This window comes from Xyrauchen texanus, chromosome 33 (genome assembly GCF_025860055.1).
Source record: "Xyrauchen texanus isolate HMW12.3.18 chromosome 33, RBS_HiC_50CHRs, whole genome shotgun sequence".
Taxonomy (NCBI): Eukaryota; Metazoa; Chordata; class Actinopteri; order Cypriniformes; family Catostomidae; genus Xyrauchen; species Xyrauchen texanus.
In genome coordinates this window covers 37,351,758-37,364,385 of record NC_068308.1, presented here as the reverse complement: position 1 = coordinate 37,364,385, position 12,628 = coordinate 37,351,758, and the positions used below count along the sequence as shown (strand labels likewise).

General features: G+C 37.4%; 1 protein-coding gene across 2 annotated transcripts in view; it reads left to right on the top strand.

Annotated features, from left to right (window-relative positions):
• Positions 1 to 12,628, top strand: part of LOC127626751 (dedicator of cytokinesis protein 1-like) — a 329,863-nt gene that overhangs the window by 241,282 nt on the left and 75,953 nt on the right. For both annotated transcript variants that reach the window (XM_052102764.1, XM_052102763.1), the window contains exons 30-31: positions 5,333 to 5,411; positions 10,198 to 10,298. In XM_052102764.1, the coding sequence (XP_051958724.1) occupies positions 5,333 to 5,411; positions 10,198 to 10,298 (180 nt within the window). The remainder of the gene's footprint in view (positions 1 to 5,332; positions 5,412 to 10,197; positions 10,299 to 12,628) is intronic.

Sequence of the window (12,628 nt, the reverse complement as noted above, 5' to 3'; positions counted from 1 at the left end):
TGCAATATGTAAGTTTGTTAACAAGTGTTTGAAATGGGTACTGCAGTTCAAATTCAAAATATTGGAGAGTTGTCTGCCCCAACCCCAGACTCGAAGCTCATGCCGGTTGCCAGAATGAGGACACACAACAGGATCCGTTTTAAAGGATTTCTGGGCTTTAAGCTGTCTCCATCTTCCAAAGGCATCTCCAAAATGTATCTTTATTTCACTACGCCTCTGGTCATGGTGGTTTTTAGATGGATGGCGAAGCTTTTTAGGTCGGGTGGAATCTGTTATCTCTGATCCAGTTCGTCTGCTGGCTTTCATGGCTAGCAAATACTATTAGTGAGTGGGCAGTGGGCGGGGTCACACGGGCCAAAACATAAACCGAAATTCCGTCCCGGAATGGAAACTTCAAAGTGGAATATACTGGCTGTAGCATTGTTATCAGAGAAGCCAGTATTTCAACTTCTCTAATGACATATTATGGTCATTTCATAATTTAGTACAGTAAAGATATTACATATAGCACCTTTAAATAAATGGAGTGAATTCATTTTGCAAGGATGTATTCATATGTTGTTTGTTCTCAAGAAGAGGGAGATATCCAGGTGTTCTGTTTGATCTGTTCTGTGAGGTCACAGTCGCAGTAAATCTGTAGCATTCCACAGAATAGAAGACACGACTACTGTCAATCTTTTACAATCTCTTCTGATCCCTGCAGCTTAAAGGAAGAGATGTGTCACAAATACACTTTACTATCCGTCTTGTTTACAGAACGACTCCAGTTCAGTCCATTTATGTTGCTTGGATCAAAGTGATCGTCCCATCGAAGATGTTGTAGAATTATGTTTTCTTATTATTCAGACTAACAGCTGTAAACGGTGTATAGTTCGGAGCTTTAGTGTAGAGTTAGCTGTAAACCGGTCAATTGTTTTGTTATTTTTTAAAAAGGTCAAAACTGAAACATTTGGCTTAATAATAAAGATAAGTTCTTTGTGTTACAGTGGCTGGTCTTCATGTGTGCAATCCATCATTTTGACTTGATGTATTTCTGATTGTTGAATAAAACAGCTAAAAAAAAATGGCTAAATCTGTGAAAACATTTGGAGCTAGAACAATGTCTGAAGTATTTAGATCTTTTTCTTTTTAGACATTGTTCATCAAGCATGTTTTTTAGATTATACACTAATGATTGTCAGAGTTTACAAGGTAACAGTTATATGGTAAAAGATGCAGATGATACTTTTATTCTTTCCTTGCTTTCACATTCAGTCCAGGATTATGGTCCGGCTCTACACAGATTTATCTCTTGGTGTAATAGTATGAAACTAGACTTGAATGTCTCAAAGACTAAAGAGATGGTTATCAATTTTAGTAAGAAAACACTTTCACTTCAACCTGTGATTATTAATGGTACACAGGTGAATGTAGTAGAGGAATACAAGTATTTAGGGACAATTTTGGATAACATATTTACAATTACATTTATGCATTTGGCAGACGCTTTTATCCAAAGCTACTTACAGTGCAATTATTACAGGGACAATCCCCTGGAGCAACCTGGAGCTAAGTGCCTTGCTCAAGGGCCCAACAGTGGCATCTTGGTGGTGCTGGGGCTTGAACCCCCGACCTTCTGGTTAGTAACCCTGAGCCTCAACCACTGAGCCACCACTGCCCCCACATAGCCACCACTGCCCCCACATATTGAAGTTTGATATAAAATACTGATGTCATTATTAAAAATATATCAAAGATTGTTTGTGTTGAGGAAGCTTAATTCCTTTAATGTGCAGAGACCTGTTCTTAGGTCACTTTATAATTCATTTGTTGAAAGTATTCTGTCTTTTTCTTTCATATGTTGGTTTCCTTCATTGTCGTAGTCTTACATTTGATTATGAACAGCAAGTGTTGAGGATGGCGCATTAAATAATGGGAGATTATTTATTTTGAGTGGATGCCCCTTGGGTGGCGTTTAAGGACAATCGGGTGTTCCACAAACGTTACAAATTTACTTTTGTGTCTGAAGCAATTTGTTTATGTAACAAACGCAATTGAATGTTCTATTATTTATTTTTTCCCTCTATATATTTTATGTATTTTGAGTATTTGTATGTATGTGTATTAATGGTTGTCTATATATGTGAAGCACCATGACATTCTGAACTAATTGCCCCATAGGGATTAATAAAGCTCGAAACACACACAAAAAAAATAATTTGTAAGGTGGAAAACACAATGACGTTTTCCAGTGACAAAAAAGCAAAAAAATAAAATAAAAATAACAAGTCTGTTTATCTGGATTGACATTAGTTTAGATGGGAGGATTATTTTGATCAAAATGAAAACGTTCCTGATTTTGAATAGTTTGATTGCTCAAACAAAACATTGCCGACTTTATGCAATGTATTTCCACACATTTCCAAACGAGCAAAAATACTACAGAAAGCACAATTTATAAAATAATAAAATATGTCCAAGGACTAGAGTAAAATGGCATAACTAAAATTAAATGTCACAGTAAAGCAATACATCACAATATACCTTTTGCTGGAAATTCAATACAAAAAATGTGTTTTGGGTAACATAGTTGGTTAGATTACTACTGAAATGTAAACTAAAATTACAATCAGTAATGTAATCTTTTAAATAACACTTCAGGTAATTTAATTGGATTACTTTTGGATTAAATATTGCACGTTTTGATGAAAATCGAATTTTAAGTGCATTAAATACCAATATTGAATAACACTAAGAATTTGTCATTTAAAAAAAAATAATAATTATTTATTTATTGTGTTGTACATACAGATTTTAACAGGTTTTAGGATTTGTATATTTAGTTTGATTATAAATATTACTTACTTTAATTATTTAAGTCATCTTGAGGCCTCATTGGTTATTTGCTCAGGCCTACTGGTTGAGAACATTTGATGTGATACATTAAAATTAACTTTAATCTCACTATAGACGATTTAAAAATGAAATATAATTGCAAGTGCTTTTTGATTAGTCTGATTATGCAATCCAGGTTACAGTTTGTCCATCACTACCCAACAGTTATGGTATATGGTTATGTATTAAATAACCATGCAGATTTTAAATAAATCAAATTATTTATATGCTTTACAAATGACAAAAGATTTGTAGCTTGATGGACACAACCAAACAAGGGAACAAAGGGAAAGGAGGAGGCAAGAACCGACTTAATAATATAAATAATATTTAAATAAATAAAGAGACACAAACACACACAGGGCAGCTACCCGTAATTCTCTCTCTCTTGAACTGTCGTCACTGACCGCCTTTATCCCTCGAGCGCACCATCAGGCTGATTGGGGACCGGGCATGTGTCGTTCCAGACCGGCCCCGCCCTCCTCCGCTCTACAAATACAATTATTCATAACAAATCAAGGATGAATCTGGCATCAGTGCAAATTGCATTTATAAAGCACATTTAAAAACAACAAAAGTTGATCCAAAGTGCTGTACAAACAATTAAGCTTAATAATAACAACAAAGAAACAGATTGAGTGCCTAAAATCACACCTTAATAACAAAATAGTCCCACTGATACATCTACCACAGTGTAAACGAAATTTTAAAAAGGTTCTACATTTGTGGGCAATGGAGGAGTGAGGAGACAACGAACAGCTAAGGTCAGTGTCTCATTTCAGTTCAATGTTACGGCTTATAGGCAACTCAACAAAAGGGCTCTTTATGTTGCCGGTATTTCTCTTTACTCATCTCTGTCGCTCTCTCCCCACTCTGATGCTCTGGCGACCCTTTTCAGGTCTCCCTCCGCCATCACTATAATCAGAGACAGGTGATAGAGTAATCACAACCCAGGTGATGATCCTTACCGCTCTCATGACCGACACATGACCACCCCGCCATGCCACAGACTCAACTTCTATACCTCACAATCTTGTTTTCTTCTGCATAAAATAAAATGTGGCATCGACTCTGAATATAATCCATACTCAATCATAAGTCTGTCTGTTCATTTGTTGATTTAGTGACTCCGACTTCCATTATTAATGTCTCCAGTCACATTAAGCAGCTATTTTTCTTTGCAGCTCTTTGTAAACAGATTGTCTCTTGGCCCTAATGAGAAACTTTCCATCACTTCATTACAATGTACGAGTCAAAGCTCAGAGGCCTGAACAAACGTCCTCTCAAATCTGTGTCAGGGTGAGAGCACGGTGATGTTAGCACTCCCTCAATGGCATTAAGCTCGCGCCGTTTATCATAAGTCAATCAGAAATTAATTCGGCTCATATCGCGCCGCCCTTCTGAAGATTAAAGGATTATTATCATGGCTTCTGATGTGTTTACGCACCCTGAGCCTTTTAAGCGAACTTCCAATTTATTTGCTGATATGCATTCATGCTAATGAGATGTCACACATGAAGGGTCAGACTGTATTCTTTCACGTCGGAAATGAATAAGGAGAAACTGGTGACTTTTGACACTGCTGGAAAGTAAAGTATCAGCTGGTATTTCTGAAGTGCTGCCACATGACGATTTGATAATACTTTTGCTTGTGAACTGAACAGCTAGCAGGCTTAAAGTCTACTTAAAATAGACCATTTATGCTTGCTTGCTTTAATTTTTTTTTAAGACGCTGCCTAAGTAGGCAGTATATAGCACTGCAGTTCACTAGGTCGATTAAGATTTGAAGATTTCTTGTTCTCTCTCTGTTCATTAGTGAAGAGCTTTTATTACACTAAGTGGATAAAATGTCTTTTAAGTCTCTCTAATATTCTCCTAATGTCTTCTCAGCATGGTGGAGTTAAAGACTGGTGATTAAGTTTATCATCTGTAGTTTATGGGATTTCCTGCGTGCTGAATGTTGCTTTAGTTCACTGTGACTCAAGGCCATGGAATATTGTCAGAAAAGGTGCTAATGATGTTATTCTGTGTCTGACAAGCCGTTTTTATGGCACTCATTTTGTTCAGACTGTGGTTGAGAACAAACAGCCTCATTTAAATATGATAAAGCAGTGGATCTCAACTGGTGGGTCACAACCCAAAAATGGGTCCCAGGTCTGTTCAGATGGGGTCACAGACGGCAGGGAAAAAACAATGCTAAATGTGTATAATAAAATGCAGCTTATCATATAGGCGTGCATAGTTAGGAGAGCAAAATAAATTGCTGTATAAACTTTTAAAAATAAAAATAAAAGTCCATCACTTAATTATATGTTTAGTAAATCTAGTAGAGTAATATGTCTATGATAAATGGACTATTTCTTGAGGAGAGACGAGTCTTTTGCTCGTGTGCAAAGATGATGTTTTGTGGAGTCATTAAGAGGACAGGGGTTAAGACGAATTCTCTCTTATCTTTCAGAGTGTTCTTACGAGCTATCAATCAGTACGCCGCTGTACTCAACAAGAAGTTCCTCGACCAAACCAACTTTGAGCTGCAGGTAAGAGTAATTCAGTGGAATTGAGGTGTGTATTTGTGTCAAATGAATTTAGAGTGAAAATCTACTTGCTTAAATGTTTAAATGCAATTTACTCATGATAATGTGAAATGCATTTATAATGTATTTTTTAAATGTCCAGGTCAATTTTAAGCATATATTTAAAAACATTAACGTTTTTAGCAAAATTGCAATATACACACACACACACACACATACACACACACAACGATCAGCAACAACATTAAAACCACCTATTTACACCTACAATATTGTGTAGGTCCCCCTCGTGATGCCAAAACAGCACCAACCCGCATCTCTGGATAGCATTCGAAGATGATATTCTTCTCACCACAATTGTACAGAGCGGTTATCTGAGTTACCATAGACTTTGTCAGTTCAAACCAGTCTGGCCGTTCTCTGTTGACCTCTCACATCAACAAGACATTTCCATCCGTTTTTCTTTTTGGCACCGTTTTGGAGTACATTTTAGAGACTGTTGTGTGTGAAAATCCCAGGAGATCAGCAGTTACAGAAATACACAAACCAGCCCATCTGGCACCAACCTACACAATAGTAGGCAGGTTGTTTTAATGTTGTGGCTAATCAGTATAAATGTGTGTGTGTGTGTGTGTATATATATATATATATATAGGCTGTGAATCAATAAAAATGTATAACTAATTAATCACAAATGTTTCTGTGATTATTTGTAATAAATCATGGTACATTAAAGCAAATATTACAATATAATCATAAATATATATTTACTTTTTACTTTGTTTCAAAGAACTTGCAATAAATTGGTTAGTCATCAATTATTTAAATTATGCCATAAAATCAGTGGACAAGCTGTAATTAAAAGTTGGGCAAAAATCTTCTACCGTTTTCCAGTGTACCTTTAAATTTGCAGATTAAATTCATTTTGAGATTTTTTGGCAAAATAAACTTAAGTGCGCATTGCCAATACATTATAAGACACTATACATCCAGATATAAAACAAATTGAATTCTGAAGTTTAATTTTAAAATCTCAAAACGTATTTTCTCTGGCTGCGTTCAGTCTCTTTCGCGCATCTCTTGTGCGGTTTTGCTTTTAAAATGAGTTCAGATGACAGTGAAGTGAGCGTTTTCATGTGATGTGAAAAGATACTGCAGCTTGCCTGTATTTCTTGCACACCTAGCTCACTGCTTGCGGGTGAAGTCTCCATTCTCTGCACCAGGGGTCTTCAACCATTTTCAGGCCAAGGACCCCTTGGTGGGTAGAGAGACGGAGCCAGGAACCACATATTGTATTAAATTGAGTGTTATGGTAGGCTACCATATTATTGTATGTATACTTCACGATGTTTACTTAGCAAAGCCATAATCATTAAATCATTCTGCCCTGCTGACAAGTCCAGCTAAAACCAGCATAAGCATGTTGGCTGATTTTAGCTGGTCGCCCAACCTGGTCATAGCTGGTCAGGCTGGTTTAAATGGGGTATTGAACTCTTTTTTAGCTGGTCTTAGCTGGTCAGGCTGGTCTTAGTTGGTCAGGCTGATCTTAGCTGGTCTTAGTTGGTCATGCTGGTTTAAATGGGGTATTGAACTCTTTGTTTAGCTGGTCTTAGCTGATCAGGCTGGTCTTAGCTGATCAGGGTGTCTTAGCTGGCCTCCCAGCCTGACCAGCTAAAAAGTGTTCTAACCCTCTCTGAACCCAGCTAACTGACCAGACTGGCTGGGCTGGGTGACCTGCTAAAACCAGCCAACAAGCTTAAGCTGGTTTTAGCTGGTCTTTTCAGCTGGTCTTTTCAGCAGGTATGTACAGCAGGGGTCTGCAACATTTTTGACATGAAGTGACATTTTGTAATCCCTGTGCCAAACCTTCTCCAAAAAGAAAGAAAAAGACAGACAGACAGAGACAGAAAAACAGACAGACCCTATCCATGCAGAATAAAACAACATTTATAAGGTTATTCATGAGTCTTCATCTCATGTGAGTGATTTTGTAATTTGTAATGAGGAAAACAATGGCACAGACCCCCTATTGAAGACCCTTGCTCTGTACATTAAATCCACTCCCATGTTTATTATGCCCAGAAAATGAATAAGCATGTACTGCTCCACACAATCAGTTTCTGTACTAGGATGTGTGGTCGGGTCAAGATTTTAAGCCACAGGAAGTGGCGATAAACATAAGTGAAGTTTTAGGAAGTGAAAAAAAAAATGGTTAATGCATTTTTTATTACATGGTCTCTGAAATAATTGATTCTAATTGGTCAATGGTGCCATCTAGTGGTCTGATTATTTCTGAGGAACAAAGATTAATCCAAGGATTAAGACATATCAGACCGGTCATCTGGGTGTTGTGAGTCATCTGTTCTACTTCCCGTGTCACTCTGTGATCTCTACAAATAAGCTAATAAAATAATTTCAACTCATAAAAGTTTCATGCCCATTTGTTTATTTCTTTGGTATGTAGACTTGTAATAAGCTGGATAATGAGCAGTCAGTCATATTTAAAAAATAAACACCAACAGATCACCGACACAAACTGAAAATGAAATTAAGCTGTTTAGCAATTTCTTTCTACAAACATAATTATATTGTAATGTACTATAACTGTTGTTACAGTTGTTTAAACATATCATGCATCACAATGTGTATGTTGAAACATTATGAACACCTTTGCAATGCATCAAGAATGAAACTGCAAAATGAACTTGCAGTTTTGTTTATAAAAAGTAAGGATTTCAATATAGATAAGTCTGGTTACAAGATTATCATGAGTAAATTGTGTTACTCCAGCAGGGAAGAGCATCATTAAATTTCTTTCTAGCAGAAGAAATCAATGACAGGCTAGTTGGCTGCAATTTCAGAGCGTATAATTAGAATTTTTGAAACAACTTTTCTCTGAGCAGTTTGCTTGTGTTATTTCTCATATTTATACATTCTTATCAAGGTCATCAGTTCACCCTAGAAAATACTGTATTCTATAAAGTATACGCTGATGAGCCAAAACATTATGACACTTAAAGGTGAAGTGAATAGAATTGATTATCTCCTAACAAGGCCACATGTCAAGGTCTGGGTAGATTAGATGAGAAGCCAACAATCAGTTCTTGAAGTCAATGTATTGAATGTAGGAGATGGGTAGCAGTAAAGACCAGAGCGACTTTGACAAGGGACAAATTGTTATGTCCTGAGGACTGGATTCAGAACATCTCGGAAACGGCAAGGCCTGTGGGTGCTCCCAGTCAGCAGGGGTGAGTACCTATTGAAAGTAGTCCGAGGAGGGACAAGCTACAAACCAGCGACAGGGTGTTGTGTGGCCAAGTCTCATCAATGTGCAAGGACAACGAAGGCTATCCCTTCTGGTCTGAACTGACAGAAGGTCTACTGTGGCACAAGTCACAGAATATTTGAATGATTGTTACGGTCAGAGTGCCCATGATGGCCCCTATCCACCATCAAAAGCACCTACAATGGGCACGCAAGGGTCAGAACTGGACCTTGGAGCTGTGGAAGAATGTCGTCTGGTCCGATGAGTCCAGTTTACTTTTACTTGTGGACGGCCATGTATGTGTGCACCGTTTACCTGGGGAAGTGATGGTGCCAGGATGTACTGTGGGAAGATGTCAAGCTCATGGAGCCTTTCATGTGGATGTCAATTTGACACATGCCACCTACCTAAACATCATTGCAGACCAGGTACACCCTTTCACGGCTATTGTATTCCCTGATGGCAGTGGCACTTAACTCCAGGTTGCTCCAGGGGGATTGTCCCTGTAATAAGGGCTCTAAGTCACTTTGGATAAAAAGTGTCTGCCAAATGCATAAATGTAAAGCATTTGTGGGATGTGCTGGACCAACAAGTCCGATCCACGGTGGCTCCACCTCGCAACTTACAGGACTTGAATTATCTGCTGATAATGTTTTGGTGCCAGATACCACTGGATACCTTTAGGGGTCTTGTAAAATCTATGCCTTAGCGGGTCGGTGCTGTTTCGAGTCAGGCCATTTTCAAATGCCTGAATGTACCACTTTCATCTGTACAAACAATAGCATGCAAGTTTGAACACCTTGGGACCATGCAGCCATCATACCGCTCAGGAAGGAGATGCATTCTGTCTCCTAGAGATGAACATAATTTGGTGCAAAGAGTGCAAATTAATCCCAGAACCACAGCAAAGGTCCTTGTGAAGATGCTGGAGGAAACAGGTAGACGAGGATCTATATCCACAGCAAAATGAGTCCTATATCGGCATAACCTGAAAGGCTGCTCAGCAAGGAAGAAGCCACTGCTCCAAAACCACCATAAAAAAGCCAGACTACAGTTTGCAAGTGCACATGGGGATAAAGATCTTACTTTTTGGAGAAATTCCCTCTGGCCTGATGAAACAAATGACTCAGTTCCAGCAGTTCTGTCTGGATGAATGTGCCAAAATTCCAGCAACTTATTGTGAGAAGCTTGTGGAAGGCTACCCAAAATGTTTTACCCAAGTTAAACAATTTAAAGGCAATGATTGTAATACTAACAAAGTGCATGTAAACTTCTGACCCACTGGGAATGTGATGAAAGAAAAATAAGCTGAAATAAATAATTCTCTCTTCTATTATTCTGACATTTCACATTCTTAAAATAAAGTACTGATCCTAACTGACCTAATTTGAAAATCTAAATTTTTTTCACAATTTCAAGTTTAAGAGTTTAAATGTATTTGGCTAAGGTGTATGTAAACCTCTTCAACTGTAAATGTATAAATAAGCATCAATACCTGACTTTCTTCTCCATTCTTTCTCTTAGCTCTGGAATAACTACTTCCACCTCGCTGTGGCGTTCCTTACTCAGGAGTCTTTGCAGTTGGAGAATTTCTCAAGTGACAAACGGGCAAAAATCTTCCAAAAGTAAGCGTCATTGCTGCATAATACCATCATACACACCCTCACAAGAAGCACTAACATAAATGCTAAAATGCAGAAAATGGTGAATATTTATGTGACTATAGAAATGGATTAAATGAATACTTCATCAAAACCGAAAATGTAATTTCATGAACTCAACCTTATGACTGATCCATGGAACATACTGGATAAAATTTTTCAAAAATGTTCTGGTTTCCCTAAAATTATATCAAAATGATGTATAATGAGATCTGGGTCTGTCAAGCTCTAAAATAACCAAAAAGCATCATAAAATTATCATGAAAGTAGTCCATATGACTCACACGCTATATTCCATGGCTTCTGAGGTCATAAGGTGACTTTGTGTGAGGAACAGACCAACATTTTAGTAGTTGTTCAATCAAAATATTTCCTCCAGTGAGCTGTTAACCAGTGCAACCTAATTACTGAGTCAGTGAGTTGAATTCGAGAACCAAATCAGCCTGTAGGTCAATACCTTTTGAATTTGTTTCTTAAATAAAGCTATCATATAACTTCAGAAGACTTGGAATATAGCATACAAGTCATAGGGACTATTTTATTGTATTTTTGTTATTTTATGGCGGTTTTATGGAGCTTTTTTGTCATTTTGGAACTAAACAGCCCCAGTTCATATACCCCATTATGTATCTGTGTGTACACATAGTAAATACAGGATCATTTATAATTGAATGCAAAGATCATGTTTCAACAATTATTCCAGAGCGGTATGGTCTTTAGCTCCTTCATGCATGTTCAGGATGATAACTCGCTCTCTTTGTCTTCATGAAAGCTGCATGTACAGGTTTTGCATCATGATTCAAAGCTATAGAGGGAAAGAGAGAGCATGATTGAGTGAGAGACTGGAGTGGTGGTGGTGTAGTGGTCTAAGCACATAACTGGTAATCTGGTAATCAGAAAGACACTGGTTCGAGCCCCACAGCCACCAACATTGTGTCCTTGAGCAAGGCACTTAACTCCAGGTTGCTCCAGGGGGATTGTCCCTGTAATAATTGCACTGTAAGTCGCTTTGGATAAAAGCGTCTGCCAAATGCATAAATGAGAGACAAAAGACAAAAGAGCTCCTTATTTCTTCCAATCGGCTGTCTGTCTTGGCCTGTGGCGTGTGCTCGTTATTGTTGAGAGAGATCATTGGCTGTCATGTTGGATGCTTCAGCCACTGGAATTACTTGGCCTCTTGCACATGCAGTTGTGCTCATTGGTTGCAACTTTCTTTCAGTTACATATAGACACATTCCCGAACCTCACATACTCCAAAAGCCATGATGGCTTCAGTCAATTAATTTACAGGCACAGTTTTGTATGAAGGTACCTCATTAGGAAACTGGTTTCAGACAGCTTTTCAAGGCACCATAACAGCATGTGCAATGATCTAAAACAAATTCAGTTGAGCCTAAAGGTAGCCAAGCAAATATTTTACAGCCAACTTCATAACCAGACATATTATGAACCAATTTGTTTGAAAACACATTGATTTTGCCATGTTTACTGCTCTCATTCACAGTGGAACAGCAGAAATGGAGAGTTTAGAAAAGACTCTCCATAACTGCATGCTATGGAGGCAAAGAGTAGCTTCTAAATCTCATCCAGATTTATTTATTTATGTATTTATTTGCACATCTGAAGCGTTAGACGGTAGATGCGGATGCTCCTATTCATGCAATGAAAGTGGATGGTGGCCAGTTGTTGTCAAGCTCCAAAAAAGGACAGAAAAGGCTACATAGAAGCACTTTCAGTAAATGGGTCAATGACGTGATACTTAAAATAAAAAATGCATTTCATACAAAACAATTGCTTAAATACACCTCAACCACCTCTGTGCACATGTGTCCTAGCATATAACCTCATGTGTAATTTAGCAAATTATCTATAGAAACAAGGACATGTTTCATAAAGTTTGAAAGTGTCAAAATACGTTTTCGTTTTTGTCTAAATATATATGTATTGCTTGATCATTTGAAACCTTGCAAACTTATATATTTATGATATTTATTTCAAATAAATGCAATTTGTGTTATTTAATGGCAAGCATTCAATTTGTTTGTTTGTTGTTTTTTTCTTTTCTTTTTTCTGGGAGTTACAGTTAATAATAACGTTAAAAAAGTAGTCTAATTGTAAAAGAAATATATGCATAATTAGTTTGAAATAATCTTTTTTAATTTATCTTAAATAAGCAGTGAAATGGTGTTCTTATAATCTATTAAAAATGTAATAAAAATGAATATCCACCAATTTATATTCAGGTGGTGAAACCGTCATGCAGGTAGCCATTCTGTTGTTAATAAAAACATGGC